At 38.4% G+C, this 19,778-nt stretch overlaps 3 protein-coding genes, 1 non-coding gene and 1 pseudogene across 4 annotated transcripts; 1 reads left to right on the top strand and 4 right to left on the bottom strand.

Annotated features, from left to right (window-relative positions):
* Positions 1 to 489: 489 nt before the first annotated feature.
* LOC106407555 (ras-related protein RABH1c) lies at positions 490 to 5,416 on the bottom strand. Its single transcript, XM_013848436.3, has 7 exons — positions 5,219 to 5,416; positions 4,878 to 4,948; positions 4,691 to 4,779; positions 4,501 to 4,618; positions 4,319 to 4,409; positions 4,070 to 4,237; positions 490 to 584 (listed from the first exon to the last, which is right to left on the bottom strand). The coding sequence occupies exons 1-6, from the start codon at positions 5,333 to 5,335 to the stop codon at positions 4,079 to 4,081; spliced, it is 645 nt and encodes a 214-aa protein (XP_013703890.1). The 5' UTR covers positions 5,336 to 5,416; the 3' UTR covers positions 490 to 584; positions 4,070 to 4,078.
* A 492-nt stretch (positions 5,417 to 5,908) lies between these two features.
* LOC106409075 (50S ribosomal protein L23) lies at positions 5,909 to 6,623 on the bottom strand. Its single transcript, XM_013849758.3, has one exon. It carries the CDS (start codon positions 6,568 to 6,570, stop codon positions 6,034 to 6,036), a length of 537 nt encoding a protein of 178 aa, XP_013705212.2. The 5' UTR covers positions 6,571 to 6,623; the 3' UTR covers positions 5,909 to 6,033.
* Positions 6,624 to 6,911: 288 nt separating this feature from the next.
* LOC106411468 (TLD domain-containing protein 2) lies at positions 6,912 to 9,385 on the bottom strand. The gene is made up of 8 exons (XM_013852237.3): positions 8,898 to 9,385; positions 8,124 to 8,647; positions 7,957 to 8,029; positions 7,805 to 7,882; positions 7,639 to 7,702; positions 7,480 to 7,567; positions 7,303 to 7,387; positions 6,912 to 7,207 (listed from the first exon to the last, which is right to left on the bottom strand). Exons 1-8 carry the CDS (start codon positions 9,018 to 9,020, stop codon positions 7,124 to 7,126), a joined length of 1,119 nt encoding a protein of 372 aa, XP_013707691.1. The 5' UTR covers positions 9,021 to 9,385; the 3' UTR covers positions 6,912 to 7,123.
* LOC106410049 lies at positions 9,032 to 13,427 on the bottom strand (annotated as a pseudogene).
* On the top strand, positions 9,453 to 9,525 carry TRNAR-ACG. The gene has a single exon. It is a non-coding gene; the product is annotated as a tRNA-Arg (tRNA).
* Positions 13,428 to 19,778: the final 6,351 nt, after the last annotated feature.

Raw genomic sequence — 19,778 nt, forward strand, 5'->3', positions numbered from 1 at the left:
TAAATGAATTCTAATGAACTTTGAAAGTTTTGAAATTCCATTGTTATTGGTTTAAAATTTTTTAAAACCCATTCAAATTTTTTGTTATTCAAAAAATTTAGTTATTATTGATTTTTTGATTCCAACTAAATATAGTGTTATTAAGAGATGTATTTTATTCATTTTTACTAATAAGACTCAACTTTCAAAATATCATATATATCGATGAGATTTTCAAAATTCATGTGATAGAATTGGTTGCATTGATCTTAACTCTATTAATCGGTTACATTCTGAAATCGGCCTTAATAACTATATGTACATGCTGTGAAGGAATTGTGTATTGTTATATCATGACGAAGTTGTTGCAAGTGTCAAATCTGAGTGTCTAGTAAGTTCTATATATTCCTCAAAAGCTCCCATATTAATTCCTTTCTCTGGAGTTCCATCATCATATTCTATAGTTTGTAATATAATATAATGTATGTATAAGATAGAAAAAATGAAAAATCACAAAAGAAAAAACTTTCTTGATCCTTTTGGTTTGTTTTTTTTTTCTGGCTTCACAAGTGCCTTAAACGGAATATGTTTTTCTTTTAATTAAACTAGGTCTTTTAACCGCGCTACGCGCGGTTTACACTCTTAATTTATATATTTTACACATGTAAAAAATATTTTATTTTGATAATAAACGTATAACTTTTCAAGTTTCCAATAACTTTTGACAATAATATTTTAATAAAAATATTCTTAAAATTTGTAACTTATACTATTAAAACTGAAATACAAATAGAACTATCTTTCTTTTCAACAAACTATTACATTAATTATATTTCTATTTTTCACTCAGTTTAATAATTTCATTAATTATAGAAGAATTTTCATGTTTACCACTTTCTTGGTATCATTATTCATGCTACCACCACTAAATAGACATTTTTTAAAATATTTTTTTCATTAAGTAGCAAAAGACTTTTCTACCTTTGTTTTATATATATATATATATATATATATATTTAACAAATAATTATTTAAATAAATAATAATAAAAATAAACTTTTAATATTTTCGAGTTATACTTTTTCAAATTCAAATTTTATATATAAAAAATGATATTTTTCAAAATTTCTTTTTGAAAATCAAAAATTATTTTTGAAACTATTTTTTAAATTTTTTTTATTTGTTAAATATTTATTTATATATTTATTAGAATCCTAAATTTCACATTCCAAAAATCCTACCCCACCCCTCCATTTTAAAACCTAAGTCTAGATTAGTTAACCCTAGGGTTATAATATTTTTATTAGTTTACATAACTCAAACACATGTTTATGTGAATAAAATAATAGCTTAAATAAAAGTAATAAATATGTAATACAATTATTGTCACTTAATTTTTCACTCCAATTAACTATTTTACTAAATAAAAAATTCTTTATATTTCACTTAATTTAGTGAAACATATAAAAAATCTTTTTATTAGTTTACAAATCAGTAAGGCATGAACATTGGATACCCATTCAGATACGGGATATTCCTTCTCGGTATGTTTTTTTAATTTGGAATTAGATCCCGCTTGGATATTTTAAATTTATGTGTGGTTTCCAGTTGGGTCCTTCCGGGTCTGGATAAGTTCGGTTTTAATGTATAGAAGAAACTTAAAAATATTTAAATAACCAATGTATCTAAAACGGGTTTAGATATTTGTATCAAAACTAACTATATTACTTGATTTAATTCAGATCTTTTGAATACAATTAGTTATATGCCGATACATTTAAAATATATAACACCAGTTATGAATAACAAATATCAATGTATACAAAAGTAAGAACCAATATATAACACCAGTTGTGAATAACAAATATCAATGTATACAAAAGTAAGAACCAATATCAGAATGGCCGTGCGGATCAAGCTCTAGTATATTATTATTAGCTAATTAAAATGCTTAGAAAACTTGAAATATGTATCTTTTGACACAAACTTTTCTAAAAACACATATATTTCTGAAACAAAAGAGTTAACTCAAAACATATATCTTACGATTACAACTGGTTTTTCCAAAAAAAAACTTATATTGATTCAAAGTTAACACATATTAAAATTTTAAGTATATATTTTATACAAATATACTATTGTTAGGTCCTCTTAGATGAAGAACCTGTGATTGTGATGCTCTTACGCTTTTTTAACAGCTTTAGAATTGCTGATGAAGCACGTTTGTTGATGTTTCATTGCTTCCTTTTTTCAACTATCTCTATCTCTTGATTGATTTGTAACTCCATTAGCTCATCCAATAAATTTGTTTGCCAGACTCTATTACTGAAACATGGAAATTGTATGGGACAACGCCCAGAAGAATAAAGAGAAATGCAGCACCTGCAAGCATTTCCTGAAGATGTCTAGATTAGACGCATTGACGGATTTGATACTTTCTTGTGATTTTTTTTCATCACGTTAACATCAAGAAATTGTTTTTTGAAAAAAAGAGAACAATAACCCAGACTTGCCTAGAACTAACGCTTGGATCTACCGTTTGAATATGGCTTTTCGAAAGTAAAACACCGTGTAGCACCCTTCCATCAATGATGGTTTCTATAGTGCAACCTAAAGCGACGTTCTCACTAACCATGGCTTGAAAATCAATTTCATTGATCAATCTAGCCTATGCTCAAAGGGATATTCTCTCTTTCCTGCAATAAAACTATATACAACAACTGAGTGATTCCAATTCCGGCTTAAGAGTTCCGTGTTAACACACTTTGATCAAGGCTAGCTCTGGCAACACTGACGTGACCAGATCGAGGTGCTTCCATACAAACCTATCTGGAAAACATGACCAGAAACTATATGAAGACATAGATACGAACACGTTAAAGAAGATGTGACTCAAGAATGCTTTTCGGACCTGTATCAAGGATGTGAACACATGAAAGGTAATAGTTATCCAATATGAACACTGCAGGAGAGATAATAGTTATCAATATGAACACCAGAGGTTTCATGTAAAGCGAGTTTATTGAAACAACATGTCAACAATAAAGACATAGACTTTTAATAATTTGAGTTCTATATTCAAATATATCCAATAACGTAAAAGTTTAAGGAAAAAACACCAAATAAATGCAATAAGAGGCGCCCTCGTAACCATACCTGAGTGCAAAGAACATGGAAACCATTGGAATCTACCATCTCCCTCCCACTTACATCTCTTTCATCAAATGCTTGAACTATCTTTACTTCCACTTTAATGATCAGTTTGTTCATCTCAAAAAAGCCATTTTCATGAACCTTTTTGAGAGACTCAGCCGTTGGCCTTCCCCATGATAGGGCATGAACGAAAACTAATTGGGCACAATTCTGTAAAACTTATGTAAGAAAAATTAATTTAAACAATCAGATATATAAGATATTTACCATGTGTTCTTAGGATTTTTTTGGCTGATTGGTTTAACAAAATGAAGGCAAGAACAACGCATCAAGACAGGTTTTCTAAGATTACATACCTATGCAGATGTAGTTCGGAGAAAGTAACCTTTGCAGATGTAGGATCAATATAATTGATGAAAGAAAATATGAACATAAATCCAAAAGGTCAAAAAGAGTCAATAAACCAAACCAAATATATGAAAAAATACTTAATCTCGCCACCATCATCTTCGGCAACCTTGTTGTCTGACACATCCCGTCACTGCCGCTCAAAAGCCTACATTATCTATCTTTAGCCGAGAACAAATTCACGGGCGAGATCTTGGAGCTCTTCTCCGGAGCTTGTGATTCTAAGAGTTTTGCTTGGGAAAAAAAATTAATTTGATGGTTTATAGATGATCCAGGAAGATGCAATATACATACAGTTACAATAAAGAAGGGAATTAAAAACGTAGATGAAACAATTAAAGAGACGGAATGAGATGAGACGAAGGAGGAAGCGAAAAGGCCAGAAGTTGTATACTTTACTGCGATAAAAACTGAAGAAAGAAGGATGCTTTTGGAGATGGGACAGCTGGCTATTTACTATTGGTCTGAATTTCCAATCCTACGTGGACGCGCTTAGAAGGCTTGATATCCTGCTTTTAGTATTGTTAGATTTATTGAATCAACAAGAACAGCCGCCTCCACCACCTCCTCCTTGTTGCTCACCTTGTGATGAACTTGAAGTGTTCTTTAGGTTCACATCAACCATATCGTCTGATTTTGTCGCCGACGAATATGAATCCATCCCAGGCAATGCTGCAGCTATCTTCCTGAACAAAGCCTGCAAAAAATGCTCATGTTGTGTGAGAGAAATCAGACAAAAAAAAAGATAAGACATTTCCAAGTCCTATTTAATAATAACCTTAATGTTGAAATTTTCTTTGGCGCTGGTCTCAATGAACATCACTCCATGCTCTTTACCCTTTTCTTCCCCTTCACTGATCGATACTTGTCTGTTTTTTCATTACCCAAAATAAAGAAGAAGCATGTTATGATTTGAAAATAAGTCTTGAGTTTTGGTTCTTCTTTCTCTATGTATTTTACCTTTTATCAACAAGATCAGTTTTGTTACCAACAAGGACAATAATAACGTCGCCTGAACCACCTCTTTCTCTGTGTACATCATCGATCCATTTCGGAATATTCAGAAACGTTTGCCTATCTGCAAAAAGCGTGTAATCAAAACACACAACAACATAGTGGATTAAAGAAGTAACCAAAAGCAATGACTCACTGGCAACATCATACACAACAATTGCAACAGAAGAGTCTCTGATGTAACTTGGGATCAGACTCCTGAATCTTTCTTGTCCAGCCGTATCCCTAAAAACAACAAAAAAAAAAGAATCCATGTCTTAAATCTCTATATCATTTGAAAGCACACAAAAAAACAGATATGAGATACTTGTTTGGTCTCTCACCAAAGCTGCAAGCGAACAGTTCGATCTTCGAGGTACATTGTTTTGGACAGAAAATCGATCCCAATGGTAGGCTGCAGTCAGAGAACACAACACAACACACACAATTAAAGGCTTAATAACAAGAGGTTACATCCCAAAAAAAAAAAAAAAAAACAAAGAAGCATAAGCATGGATCGTGATATCATAATAAGGAGATAATCAGATAATATACTAACAATAAGAGAGAGAGATCACAAGGACAATACTTTTCATTGAAGATTGACCAATTCAAGACAGAGTTTCCAAGAAATCAAGAAAATCAATATGAAAGGAAACAATCAAAGGAAGGATTGTGTAGAAACCTGGTAAGAGGTGTCGAATTTATCATACATGAAACGGGTGATGATGCTTGTTTTGCCCACAGATTGATCTCCTAAGAACACCAACTTAAACTTTGCCAAAGCAGAAACAGACGCCATGTTCACGTTGCTCCAGAATAAAAGAGTGATTAATAAGAGAGATCCGAGTTTTTTCCAAGAAGTTTTCTTTCTTCTTTAGGCTCTTGAACAAGAGAGAGAGAGAGAGAGAGGGCGAGCACGACGACGATGACTCGGTCACATACAACAAAGCTCAACAAGCTCCTTTCGCCACGCGCCAAATATTATGTAACGTAACCACCTCCTAATATTCAACTATCTCCGCGGACTATTTAAAAATATAAGCGCGTGAATAAAACTCTCCTTGATGGGTTATCATCTCTAACACGTTCTAATGTCATTTAGTGGGTTTATCATCAAAACCTTTCTTTATCATCTGTTGTTGTTGCATTTTTTTTTTTTTTGAGCAAACATCTCTTGTTGTTGCATTATAAGATAAAATATTTAGACAAATTGATTTTATGATTTAGAAGACGTTTTCAGTTAAAACATTACACCATTAACTAGTAAGGAATCATACACACACTGATGCATTCTTCTTACACATTTGTAGTTTAAGGACAAAGCTTATCAAATCATATCATAGGCCAAATGTGTTTCATAATCATCATTACGTAGAGAAAGATGAAGACTTTATTTGCCAAAGCCACAGAAGTCCATAATAAAAGTCCATAATAATAAATCCGACAGCTAAATGAAACACAAAACCAGTTTGGTCATAGAAAATTACCGAAAAGCCCTTACTTTCCACTAAACCTCATATTACTCCACGGAAACTTCGCCCCCGCCTCCGCCTCACCTCTCGCCGGCGAATTCACTCTCCCACCACCACCGCCGCGACGAGCTTTACCACCACTGTAACCGCCGATCTCCCTCTTCTCCTTCTGATCAAGCCAATGACTCTTCTTATCACCTTCCTCCTCCACAAAGCTAGATCCTTTCACTTTGCTCTTCCTGTCTTCCTCGATGAACTTCACGGGGAACAGATCACTTGAGATCGACAGAGGGTGTTTGAGCGTGACGTAAGCCTTCTTGTAGTCAGCCTTGGCTATCAGCAGCCCGCCGCGCTTCTTCTTCTTCCCGTCCATGTTTAGAGTGTTCACCTTCTCGATCTCGAACCCGTAGAGAGACTCCAAGACTCTCTTGATCTCGATCTTGGTCGCCGATGGGATCGTTTTCAGCGCGAACTCGTGGATGTTCGTGAGCTTTGTCGGCATCAGAAGCTTGATCGGGAGGTTCGCGAAGTGGACCACTCGTCCTCCCATTCGACTTCCCATTTCTACGGAGTTTCTTCACTTCTCTGATAGGTTAAAATGGTGAAGGGGAAAGGGTTCTTCGTCTTCCTCTTTGACTTGTACCTTAATGGGCCGATTACTAATTAAATGGGCTATATGAAGCTTTATCCGCTATGCGAATATGACTTAATGGGCCGAATTAACTTTTTAACATTAATCTAATAGGAGTATTTTTTATTTATAAATCATTATGATCAGTAGTACACTTGAACTACATAATGTTTATTTGATGTGTCTGAAAGTTTTACTTACAATCTTAAAACCATTTGTGACTATAATTCTAATTACATTTCCAAACAATGTTAAATATATCTCATGCAATCTGCATAAACCAATTTTTATTGATGAACCTTCAACCAGTTTTATGTTTTGACATATCATTCCAAAATCATTACAACAACAACAACAACAAGAAAAAGGTTTCTTGGTTACAAGTGAGTGAGTAAGTCATGGTAAGAAAACATTTTATATAACTACACATTTACATAAGATAACCTCACTTTTAAAAAAAAATTCCATTTCATCATGATGATCATCACCACCTGCAAATACCAGACTCTCTTGTTTTGCTGAGAGCTAGAATCTCATCATACTTTGAGCCATACACAAATCCCCATAACTGCAAACAAATATCAATGAATGAGTGCGTTTTTCTCATTGTTTGTCTTCAGTGAAACAAAAGGAGAGAGAGAGAGAGAGTTGAAGTTAAACTACCTCCACTTCCTTAACATCAAAGTCCTGAGAGGTTGCAAGACACGCGTTCCCGTATGTCTCCGAGTAAGCACTTGATCCACTTAGCCTATATTATTAGCACACGATAATGAATCAAACAAAGTGAGGATATACATCATACATGGTTTGTTATTTGTCGTGGAGATAGGAAAATCTTACAGCTCACTGTCTAGATAGAGAGCAAACCGCCCACCACCACCGAGAGCTAGAAAGTCCTTGGAGCATAATGTGTAAAACCTATTTGCTCCTACTCAAAAATTACAAGTGAATAAGAAAGACTTCCAAGAAGAAGCTCTATGTTGTTGCTTGAGCAAATACCTGTGGGACGGTATATAGTGGGTTGTCCAGACTTATCAGTGAAAACAAATGTACTGTTGGTTCCCTAAACACAAACAACAACGCAGAGACAAAAGAACATCAACTAGAGATGAAAAGAAACGGAATCTAATTAAAAGATTGGATCTTTGGGGGAGGGGAGCCAAACCTGATACTTCTTATCAGTTGGTATCAAAGGCGCCTCCACAAGTCCACCAAACACCGAACCTTTCCTGTCTCCAACAACCTGAAACCAACATTGGTTTTGTCCATAGATAAGAGGTCCATACTTTAAACCAACATTTTGAGTTTTAAGTTTACCAGTAAACTGAGACCAGGCCAGAGGAGGCTTTTCCTGTACAGCGTTGACAGTGATATACCATGCCTCCATGTACTGAAACAAACCCAAAGGATCACTCACACACACACACACATCGATAGAACTAGAAATTAAACAATGAAAGTGTGTGTGTTTTTTTTTGTCTCACCTATAAAGCAAAATCCATTTCCTGCCTTGAACGAGAGCAGGGAGTGAAGAATAAAGGGAACGTCTTGACTGGTCAGTCAAAAGAAGAGAGGGCTCTGAAGTTTCAGGTATAATAATGGCTTGTACTACAGTTGTTGCTGTTTCATGTTTATCCTGCATCTGCTTCATCTCCAAGCCATCGTCATCGTCCGTTTTAACCTCAGCAGTATTCACCCCCTTTCGATCCTTGGAAAGCTTAACAGCCTGGTAAAAGTTCTTGAAATGCTGTTTATACTTGGACAACAAGCTCTTCTTTGCAACACTAGTAGTAGTTTCCTTCATTGTATTCACTGAAGAGGATGATGATGATGAAGAAGTATCGCTTGATTCAGCCTCTTCGTCTTCTTGTTGATCCTTGGGGTGTGAGGACAAGAGGGAGCCAAGGAAAGCAGAGAAGGAAGAAGTGTCTGGTTCGTCTTTAGACTGATGGTCCTCCTCAGTGATGGAGGCTAGTTGATCTCTCTTGGACTCATCTTCTTCCTCATCCTAGTTATAAAGCCAAAAATTGAATAATCAGGAAAAACACAGAAAGGAGCCCTTCTTATTGAAGAGAATGATCGATCACACAAAATGTTGTCAAAAAGCAACTCTCTTTTGCCATTAAAACAGAAACCCCATTAAGACCAAGCAAAAATAAAGACTCTAATTGTCAACAACAAACCCCAAAGACCAACATGGACTGAGTCAACAACAAACAACAAGGCAAAAAAGGTGAAAACTTTGGATGGATAGATACCGGAAGAGGAGGAGCGGAGGAGGGTGGTTTATCAGAGATGGGATTAAGGAGACCGGTGGTGAGATCGGTGACAAAGTGAACTGCTTTGCTTCTCAATGATGATGATTTGTGTTTCTTCCCCATTCTTCTTCTTCTTCCCTCCTATTTTTATACAAAGTATTCTAATTTTAGTAAAGATTAAAAACTTTCAGATTCCCACACGATCTTTCTGATCAATCTACACCACAGATTGAGTCAGCTCTCTCTCTCTCTCTTGTAATAGCTAGCTGTAGATTATCTACCTAAAACGCCACACATAGCAAAACAGAAACTTCTTAAAAAAGTAAATCATCCCTCTCTCTCTCTCCCTTGTCTATCTTATCCAAAACTCTCTCTTCAGAATTTTTTTGGAGACAGCTTAACAGCTTATAAAGAAAGAAAGATCATAAATCATATTCGGTAGAGACTGCGGGTGAGCGACGGTGACGCGGAAACCAAAACCGTAGACCCTCACGCCCCTTTTGTTTTATTATCTATTTTATATATTGTATTTACTAGTATCTACTACAACAGAAGGACTTCATGGCCCAATGGATAAGGCGCTGGTCTACGAAACCAGAGATTCTGGGTTCGATCCCCAGTGAAGTCGGTTTATTTTTTTTTATTCACTTTTTGGATACTTACACGACGTCTTATCTATTCATGCAGCGTGGGACTCACTCAGTAAGAATACTTACTTTTAAATGTCTACAAAAGATTAACAAACTTCTAACACCAAACGGTTTAATGTCAAATAAGGCCACATCCCATACATACATATAGATAAAGCTCAAAGCGACACTGGCAAGAACCGAAACATCATCTAAATAGTCTAAAGAAACGTATGAAACGTGAGAAAGCTTGAGGTTAAATACCAAACTAGCCACTAGTTTTTATTAGACCAATGAGATGCTGCTCTCACCGCCTGGAGGCTTCTTCACTCCTCCAAAGTAGTCTCTTGACTCTGCCTTCCCGTCTGCAAATATATTGTTTCCGCTCATCTCCCTCAGTTTAGCCGAGCTTAGCTGCTTTTCTCCAGCTCCGAGCTATTCGTCTCCTTTGAATATACCATTCCCTGTGACCTCCTGAAACTTCTGGTCGTGTATCTTCTTTGATGTCTTCACCTCTGGCTCTTCACTAAACAGTATGTTGCTCTGTCCTCCTGCAGGCTGTTGGAACAAATAAATCAGTTTCTCTATATTTCTTTTAGAAGCATATGACAAGAATGGTATAGAATTACTTACATTGGAAACTTTAACAGAAGTACGTAGGTTTCTTGGTGCAGGCTCACCCATGTCTCTGTTACCTCTTCTAGCTTTTTGTTGAGCAGCAGCTAATGATCGAGGAGGCTGAATCTCAGTTGGAGGTCCGAAGATGTTGTGACCGCTTATCTCTTCCATCTTAGCACTTGATATCTGCTTCTTGCTCTTTAGCTCTGCCTCGGTTAGCAAGTTTCCGCTCAGCTTTCTTTGCTTTGCAACCTCAGTTAAAGTGGTTGGTTTCTTGGGGGAAACATTCCCGTCAGCGCTGAAAGATATCTTGACTCACTCCGTTGAGTGTTAGCTGCAAAATTAACCAAAATCATTTCTGTTTTCACACTTGTCTATATATATATCAGTTGAGAAACATAATAAGAGAGAGACAAAAGTAAAAGTTAATAATCCTGTTCTAAAAATCGGCTAGGCGGTCGCCTGGGCGCTACGAGTCACTCTTCCGCCCCGATTTATGTCAAATCGGTTGAAAAAATCGGATATCTGATTTCTTCCGCCTAGCCGCCTAATCTATTTTTTTATTATTTATTATTTTTATTTTATTTTTAATAATATTTGTATATATTTATTTGATCTAAAATTTTATAAATATCATTTATATTCATAATTTTGATGAAAATTATAATATATTAAGTTTATATATTCTATTTGTGTGTTTTATACAATCTTAAACATGAAAATGTATTAATGTTATACACAATTAAAGATTAACATGTTTTATAACATAGTAAACAATCTAAAAATTCCGCCCCGTATAATTTTCGATTAATCCCCGATTTTTTCTTTAGGCGCTAGGTCCAACCCGACCTTAGCGCGTTCCCGAACAGGGGTTAGTACTTGATAGTAACGAAGTCCAGTAGTAGCATCGGATTCAGATGCGTCTTTTGGGTCATGAGCAAATATGCCACTGCCATTCATCTCTTTAAACTTGTAACCTGAGCAATTCTTTTTTGCTAAGTAACCTGAGCAATTCTTCCTGTGTTTGGAGGCGTTTGTGAGTGGTGAGGAGGTGGAGGAGGTGTTTCCGACCAGGAAAGCAGATCGGAAGTGTTTGGCTTTCTCACTGGCGTCCTTCTCTCCATCTTTCTAAGTCTGAACTCTCTCTCTCTCTCTTGATCTCTTCTATATGAGCTTTTGTCGAGCTATGGTTTGCTAGTGAAAGACTTGTTTACTTTGAATTCTATAATTTATTTACTTTTTATTCTAAAATTCACATTTAAAAAAAAAGTATTATTAAATGAAAGAACTAAAAGATAAAAGTAGTAATTCCAACAAAGACAAGATGGAAACAAACTGTACAATATGTTTATGTCTAACAATGTATAAATCATCTTTTTGTTTCTTCAAAGCTAAAAGTGGATTGAATGTGTTGAAACCAACTTCTATGCTCTTATGAAAGACTGAATGTGTTGAAAAATACTTTTTAATCGTTGAAAGCCCGGGCCAGCCCCTAGTTAATAATATAAGTTAAATTTGGTTATTTTTAATTGTTATTAAAAATATTTAGCAAGAAAATTTGAAAAAAAAACACACGTTAGCCCCACCCCCAAAAGATAACACAGTAGTAAGTAAGTTTGATTGATAGGACTCTGATAAACTTCTCTAGAAAAGTCACTCCCAAATATAAACAGAGCGGTCCTTTTTTGTTTACGGGCGATCTCCCTCCGTGGTTGGCCGTGCTCCTCACCGCCGCTACGTGAGGGAGGTTCTTCTTCTCCTCTTCATTTTAGTCTATTTTTTACTTGGTTTCTGTTGAGTTGGGTGAGGGTATCTTCCTCCGTCCGGCGCGTGCGTCTCCGGTACTTCTGAGACAGTTCGTGCTTGCCTTGTGGTGGCTCGTCTCTTTTGCTCCATCAACGCAGACTTTTCTCCGGGCGATGGAGGCTTCCTTAGCTCCATTGACGTCGGTTCTTCGTGGGGGGTGGAGGTTTTCTTTAGTTCCACCGACGCCACTCTTGCTTTCGGGAAGGGGAGGCTCCCTTAGCTCTCTTCGCCGGCTTTTGGATTACGGTGAGAGGAGGCTCACACAGCTCTTTGATGCCGACTTGGAACCCATTGGTTTGGGTGAGGTAACTAGTTTCGAGTTTGTTAGCGGTGGTTTTGGTTTACGATGATGTGAGTGCGGTTTACGGTTCGACTGTCCTGCGTGTCTGGTGGTCCAAAGTCGGAGGCGCTCTCGGTAATCCGATGAACCCTCTGGCGTGAAGACAGTTCGACGTTGATAAACGGTTTTTGGATGTGCGGAGGCTCTGCAAGTTAGGAGCTCCGGCTTTAAATGGTGTCGGGGTTGATCTCCGGCGATGGCATCGTTCAGGTCGAGATAGGTTCCACGTGGTGTGCGGAAGGCTAAGATGAAGATACGTGGTCCAAACCTATTTCCTTGCGGCGCGTTTAAGAGCCAACTGCCCGTGTCGAGTACTGTGGGCCGTTTGGGCCGCTATGTATTTTATGGGCTTCGGCTCTTTGTGTGTTTGCTTTCTGTGGCCCGTTGTTTCTCTGGGCTTTTGGTTTGTACTCGTTTTGTTCGGGCTTCGGCCCTGGGCTTGGCCCTAATAAATAACAATTTGGGAAAAAAAAAAAAAAAGTAAGTAAGTTTGATTAATTACATAAAACCAGTAAATAAACCATATGAAAACTGCAACACCCTCCTCGCCGCTTCTTCGCCAAGCTTATCCTTCATCTTCAGATATGTCTTCAAAACTTTAGAATAAAACCAAAGTCAGGGTAAATAGAAAAAAAAAGCAAAGCTATGTAAATTAGTTGGAACTCAAAAAGGAAAAGAAATGTAAACTTGCCAGTAGGTCAAAAGGTGGTCGAGTTTGAGGCCGTACTTTTCCCTTATATGGGTAAGCAAATTTCGAGCCGCCAGAATGTCCAACTCCTGCAGTGGAAGGAAGTCAGTGTTAGAGGAGAGGATGTAAATTAAAAAATAAAAAATATCAACTTTGAGATGAGATATATAGGATTAAGACATGCCTTATTCTGATTTTTCAGATCAACAGGGTCGGGGTTCTCCCCGTACTTGAACGATAAACGGGTAAAGAAATCTCGAGCCGCCCTAAGGTCCCACTCCTGCAGTGGAATTAGTCAGTCGGTGTTAGAGATTACAAATATCAACTTTGAGTTGAGATATAAAGATTACACTACAAGAAAACAACGATATTCTGACGGACATTCCGACGGAAAATGAAATCCTCGGAATATACCGAGGAATTTCCGAGGAAATTCCGAGGAAACACAAAATTGGGTTTCCTCGGAATTTCCTCGGAATATACCGACGGAATTCCGAGGAAACTACAGTCCGTCGGAATATTCCGAGGAAATTCCGAGGAAAACCCTGTTCCTCGAAAAAAACCGATGAATTCCGAGGAAATATTATAGCCGTTGGAGAGCCGTTGGGGGATTTTACAAAATTCCGAGGAAATTCCGACGAACTAGTTTTGTCCGTCGGAATTCCGTCGGAATTTCCTCGGTATGTCGGCAGGATTTAAACTATAAATACAAGCACTCCTCTTCCTCTTCATTCACTTCATATCTTCATCCTCCCTCTTACTCTATTTACACACGAATTTGATTCATAAAAAATATGTCTTCTTCAAATTATTTTCGTTCTTGGATCGATCGACCTCATTTGGATCCGAACACGAGATTGCTTACGGAAGAATACCAACGAGGTATAACTGAATTCATGGGGTTAGTTCACCGACAACCGGAAGCAAAAACAGGTATGTTAAGATGTCCTTGCTCTAATTGTAAAAATAGAAAGGTTATTAAAGAGTGGGATGTTTGGACTCATCTATATTTGAGTGGGTTTACACGAAGTTACAAAATTTGGTATCATCATGGGGAAACTGATTATGAACATGGTAGTACTAGTGAACCTCAGCCAGCGGTTAGATTAGAAGAACCAATTAGAACGGATGTAGATTATGGTGTAGGTACTGAGCAGATGGTAAATGATCATTTTAGAGGGGAAGATTTACCCAATGCAGAAGCTAGGAGATTTTATGATATGTTGGATGCTGGAAAGCAACCATTGTACGAAGGTTGCAGAGATGGTCATTCAGCTTTATCATCTGCTACAAGATTGATGGGCATTAAAACAGATTATAATTTGGCTGAAGACTGTGTGGATGCGATTGCTGATTTTGTAAAAGGTATTCTACCCGAGGATAATGTAGCTCCTGGTTCATACTACGAGGTTCAGAAACTCGTAGCTGGTCTTGGTTTATCGTATCAGGTAATAGATGTATGCAGCGACAACTGCATGATTTATTGGAGGGTGGATGAACAGCGGGTTACATGCAAATTTTGTGGAAAGCCTCGTTATAAAGATACAATTGGAAGAGTTCCAGTGCCATATAAAAGGATGTGGTATTTACCTTTGACGGAAAGGTTGCAGAGGTTGTATCTGTCTGAACGCACAGCGCAACCAATGAGATGGCATGCGGAGCACTCAACAGATGGTGAGATCAGACATCCTTCAGATGCAAAAGCGTGGAAGCATTTCCAATCAAAGTATCCCGACTTTGCGTATGAGAGAAGAAATGTCTACCTTGGATTATGTACTGATGGTTTCAGTCCGTTTGGCAAGAGTGGAAGACAGTATTCTCTATGGCCCGTCATTCTTACACCATACAACCTCCCCCCAAACTTGTGCTTGCGACGAGAGTTTTTGTTTCTCTCGATTCTCGTTCCCGGACCAGAGCATCCTAAGAGATCACTTGATGTGTTTCTTCAGCCACTAATATATGAGTTGCAACAACTATGGGCTCAAGGTGCTGAAACATACGATGTTTCGTGTAAAGAAAACTTTCAAATGCGGGCAGTACTAATGTGGACAATAAGTGATTTTCCAGCATATGGTATGTTGTCTGGATGGACAACGCATGGAAGGCTATCATGTCCATATTGTCAAGATAACACTGATGCTTTCCAACTAAAGCACGGAAGGAAAACGTGTTGGTTTGACTGTCACAGGAGATTCCTACCACCTGATCATCCATATCGTAGGAGTAGGAATTTGTTTACGAAGAACAAGAGGGTGTTTGACAGTCCACCTCCGGAAATTTGTGGGAAAGATTTGAAGATACAACTAAGAGATTTTGGTGCAGAAAGGACGCCAGAAGTCGGTGGACATGAGCGTTTTCCGGTAGATGCTGTTGGAGAACTACATAACTGGCACAAAAAAAGTATTTTCTGGGATCTGCCATACTGGGAGGATCATCTGCTAAGGCATAATTTAGATGTCATGCATATTGAGAAGAACTTTTTTGACAATCTCATGAACACGATCCTTAATGTTCAAGGTAAAACAAAGGATAATTTGAAGTCAAGACTGGATTTAGTCGATATATGTGCTCGTTCAGAACTTCATGTTGATGAGAATGGTAGGGCTCCTTTTCCCATATACCGACTTGATGCAGCGGGAAAAGATGCGTTCTTTGATTGGATTTCAAACGATGTGGAATTTCCAGACGGTTACGCATCAAATTTGCGTAACTGTATCGACAGAAAGGAAGGAAAGTTTACTGGCTTGAAAAGCCACGATTGCCATGTAATGATGCAGCGCCTCCTTCCGTTCGCCTTCAAGGAAATATTACCACGAAATGTTCATGAAGCAATTGCAGGGATAAGTGGTTTCTTCCGCGATTTATGCACGAGATCAGTGACTCTTGAAGGTATTGAAAATTTGAAGACTAACATAGCCGTGATTCAGTGCAACCTTGAGAAGATATTTCCTCCCTCATTTTTTGATGTTATGGAGCATCTTGTTATTCACCTGGCAAGAGAATTGGAACTTGGTGGTCCTGTGCAGTATAGATGGATGTATCTGTATGAGCGGTATATGTTCCATTTGAAGAAGATGGTGAAAAATTTAAGTAGGGTGGAAGGTTCTATAGTCGCACAGATGATCAATGAAGAAACTTCAAACTTTGCCGAGTACTACTTTCCAGCAGAAGTTCAGACCAAAAACAGAAGACCTGCTCGGCATGATGATAGAGGCGAACGGGCAACATATCATGTTACGGTTCCAGACATTTTCACAGACGTTGGACGACTTAGCGGAAAACCAAAGGACCGTCGACTTACTGAGCAGGAGCGCAGTCATTTGCAAACATATTTGCTCACCAACTGCGAAGACGTTCTTCAATATGAGAGGTAAATAAATGAGCTTACAAATTTTTATTTTAACAAGTTGAAATTTAAATCTTAATTAATTACATTATTGTCATCATATACAGGATTTTCATGGCAGAAAAGCGGTTCGAGTATAGATACGCCACAGAGGACGAACTAGAAGAAATGAAGCAGAGAGAATTTACTGGATGGATGTTTACTTATGTGAGTGCTTTAAACAAATTAAAATATATTTTATCACATATTTATACTAATTCACATTTATTGATATAATATATATATATGTGCTATTAATAGGTGTCTGCTGGTTTGGCCAGAGGTGAAACATTTGACGATTGGATACGTGAGATGGTCGTTGGACCAAACTTTGTTGTGAAGTCATATCCGAGATTTTGTACTCGAGGATATGCATTCACAACTCAGAAGAGGAGACGTTCGAGTACGACTTATGATGCTGGCGTTTGTTCTGCATCAGGAGATGATGTATACTACGGACACATACATGAGATTTTGGAAATCAAGTATTTGGGCATGGTTGGATTGCGCTGTACTGTTTTCTATTGTGATTGGCACGACAACACCCCAGATCGAGGTGTGAGAACAGATGCATTTGGTGTTACATCAGTAAATTCGAGGCGAAAGCTGCAATATTATGATCCTTTCATTCTTGCTTCCCAGGCCGATCAGGTAATTAAATGTTAATTATTCAGAATGATTCATCATCATGTGTATTAATTTATAATTTTTCTAAATGTTACAGGTTTGTTATATCAAGTACCCCCGGGTAAGGAACAGAGATGATCCATGGGTTACTGTTACAAGACTCAACCCGAGAGGCCGAGTTCAGGGAAGTTCTGAGCTGGAAGACCCACTACAACCAAGCACATCCGGCAACTGTAGTGCAGCAGAAGATTTAGCTGGAGTTGGCCTTGTAGTCGATTTAACCGACTTTGGAGAGGAAGCCGTCGTTCACGTAGAGGATGAACCAGTAATTGGAGAGTTTCACCAAGATCCAGATTCAGATTCATCTGGTGATGATGACTCGGAAACAGACTACCATTGAACTTATTTTTTTTTTTTTTTTAAGAAATACCGAGGAAATTCCGAGGAACACTTGATATAACCTCTTTCCTTGGATAATAGTTATTTGGTTTATCTAGCAAGGCAAAGCTGAATACGAATTAAAAGCTACACAAAACACAACCAAATAAAACAAAGAAACCATGTAAAAGAAATACGAACTCATAATTAAGAAACCTAAAAAAAAACTCAGTTCAAAATTAACAGAAAATAAGACCATAAAACGTTAGAATAGAAAAGAAAATAAAATAGCCGGTGATAGCTCCTACTCCTCGTCTCCTGCTCCAGATGTTCCTGCATCGTTGGGTCTCTTGGACCTCTTTCTTACCATGTGTGTACCACTCGAACCCGAACCAGAGCTGGATGGAGAGTTGTCCCGATGAACTACATCATCCTTTTGGCAACGACACGGCCTGATACGTGAAATGGCAGCCCAGATCTTGTGTAGCATGTCGTTGTTTGTCTTTATGCTCTGATCTCTCCAATGTTGTTGCTGGCGCGAAGTGGCGTTCGGTGGAAGCTCTTGCAGCTTGTACTGGCTGGAGTCTGATGGGAGTAGCTGATGGGGTTGTGAATCATCTGGAATGGCTTGTGCAGCCTCATCTTGTCCTTCTTCATCAACCACGCCCTTGCCTTTGGTCTGATATTTTGGCGTGAAGAAGGATGGCTTGTCTACTAGTGCGGTAGCAGGGGGTAGAAACTCAACTGCAGCCTCTGAAAGTAGAGCAGTCAGGCCGATCTGAGGCAGGTGGCAGTAGAGTGTTTTCTTCGCTCGGTCCTGGAATACGTAGACGTAAGGACCATCCCGATCGATCCTCGAGTGGGGACCAGCTATGAACTCCTTACTTACTAGAGAAATGACATCCAGGTAGTTCCAAGCAATGTTGTTCGATCTGTCCAGTGCTACCTGGTGGTTCTCACAGTCTACACCCACATGTCTAAGGATCCGAGTAATCACTGCACCAAATCCACATGCATTGCTCTTGGATTTGGTTACTTTCCCCTTGTATCCTGCTAAGTTTGCGGCCAGCACCGCTCCCATGTTGAAGGCAGTAGCAGGTGGGAATGTAGAGTTTCCAAATGCCGGTAGCAAATGCCTCACACCTTGGTACAGGAGGCACAACTCCCATTGCGTGACTGATGCGGCTGTGGTTGTCCCGTATAGCAATGAGCCAATGAGGCGTGTCGCATATCTCAGTACTGGGCTCCGGATAAGTGACTCCTTTGCCTGAGAAGATCTATAAACCCCTGTGCCAATCGTTTCCCAGAAGTTCAACAGCTCTGAAGTCCAATAAAGACCATATGTCCTCTCCCCCGCACTCAATCCAAATAGTCCGCAGAGGTCTGTGAAAGATACCTCATAGTATACTTTCTGCACTACGAATGCCAGAAAACCTTCCTGATGGCTATCATCGGGACGGGTGACGTATGCGGATGCTATGAACTGGCGTACCAACTCCGGATAAGTGGGTTCCTTGAGGTTGCATAGTTGGCCTAGACCCATGTTCTGGAACAGTCCTTCAATGTCTGCTTTGATTCCCAATATTGTCATCGTCTCAGGACATGCTAGTTGTGTAGCCGGAACGGCTACCTTCTTCATGTTGTTGTAGTGGGTGGTATCAGACTTATCCCACTTCTTTGGCCTTTGCTTCTCCAGCTGTGACGAACCCGCTTCTTGTGTGTTTTTCTTTGCTGATGTTTTCGTGCGCTTCATTCTCTACAAAATAGAATCATTGCTCTCAACATGGTTATAATCAATTAAGAAGGCAAAGCTGAACATGAAAATGAAAAGCAAAATCGAGTTGTGATAAAAAAAAACGAAATTGAAAAAAATTCTCTATCCCTAAATCATCTCAAATCATGTTCCAAACTCGTTGATCACAGACAATTGTGTTCTATTCCATGTTTAAACATCTGTTTCATGCATATTTGATCAAGGAATCAACACGGAAATAAGAAATTCACAAAACCCAAAAAATTGCTCAAGAACACGATTTCAGAATGTGGAGATTCGCGGAGTATACCTGTCTTAGGGTGAAGACGAGTGTAGGAATCAGGTAGAGCTCGAAAAATCAAGTGGAATAGAGCCCAAAATTGTTCAAATCGGATGATTATAGAGAGAGAAAGGGGGGGGCGAATTATAGGGGAAATCGGAGGGGATGAGAGTTCTAAGGTTTAGATCCAAAAAAGGTCGGGTTTTGCCTTATAATTCTGTTTTCCGAACACGCATCGATCGATGCGTTTTGTTTCTATAACGCATCGATCGATCACATTCTTACGGCCCGGGCCATCTTGGTAATCGATCGATGCGTTTTTGTTCTATAACGCATCGATCGATGCGTTTTTAAAAAAACATACAAGATTTTCCGAG

The sequence above is a fragment of the Brassica napus genome, chromosome C7 (genome assembly GCF_020379485.1).
Source record: "Brassica napus cultivar Da-Ae chromosome C7, Da-Ae, whole genome shotgun sequence".
Lineage (NCBI taxonomy): Eukaryota > Viridiplantae > Streptophyta > Magnoliopsida > Brassicales > Brassicaceae > Brassica > Brassica napus.

Excerpts from the sequence above, each read along its gene's own strand:
- LOC106407555 (XM_013848436.3), bottom strand. The coding sequence starts at position 5,335 with ATGGCGTCTGTTTCTGCTTTGGCAAAGTTTAAGTTGGTGTTCTTAGGA. Across the intron at positions 4,949-5,218 it reads AATTCGACACCTCTTACCAG|CCTACCATTGGGATCGATTT; the intron begins GTTTCTACACAA and ends CTCTGACTGCAG. Across the intron at positions 4,780-4,877 it reads ACTGTTCGCTTGCAGCTTTG|GGATACGGCTGGACAAGAAA; the intron begins GTGAGAGACCAA and ends TGTTGTTTTTAG.
- LOC106409075 (XM_013849758.3), bottom strand. The coding sequence starts at position 6,570 with ATGGGAAGTCGAATGGGAGGACGAGTGGTCCACTTCGCGAACCTCCCG.
- LOC106411468 (XM_013852237.3), bottom strand. The coding sequence starts at position 9,020 with ATGGGGAAGAAACACAAATCATCATCATTGAGAAGCAAAGCAGTTCAC. Across the intron at positions 7,388-7,479 it reads CTCTATCTAGACAGTGAGCT|GCTAAGTGGATCAAGTGCTT; the intron begins GTAAGATTTTCC and ends CTAATAATATAG. Across the intron at positions 7,208-7,302 it reads TTGATGTTAAGGAAGTGGAG|TTATGGGGATTTGTGTATGG; the intron begins GTAGTTTAACTT and ends ATTTGTTTGCAG.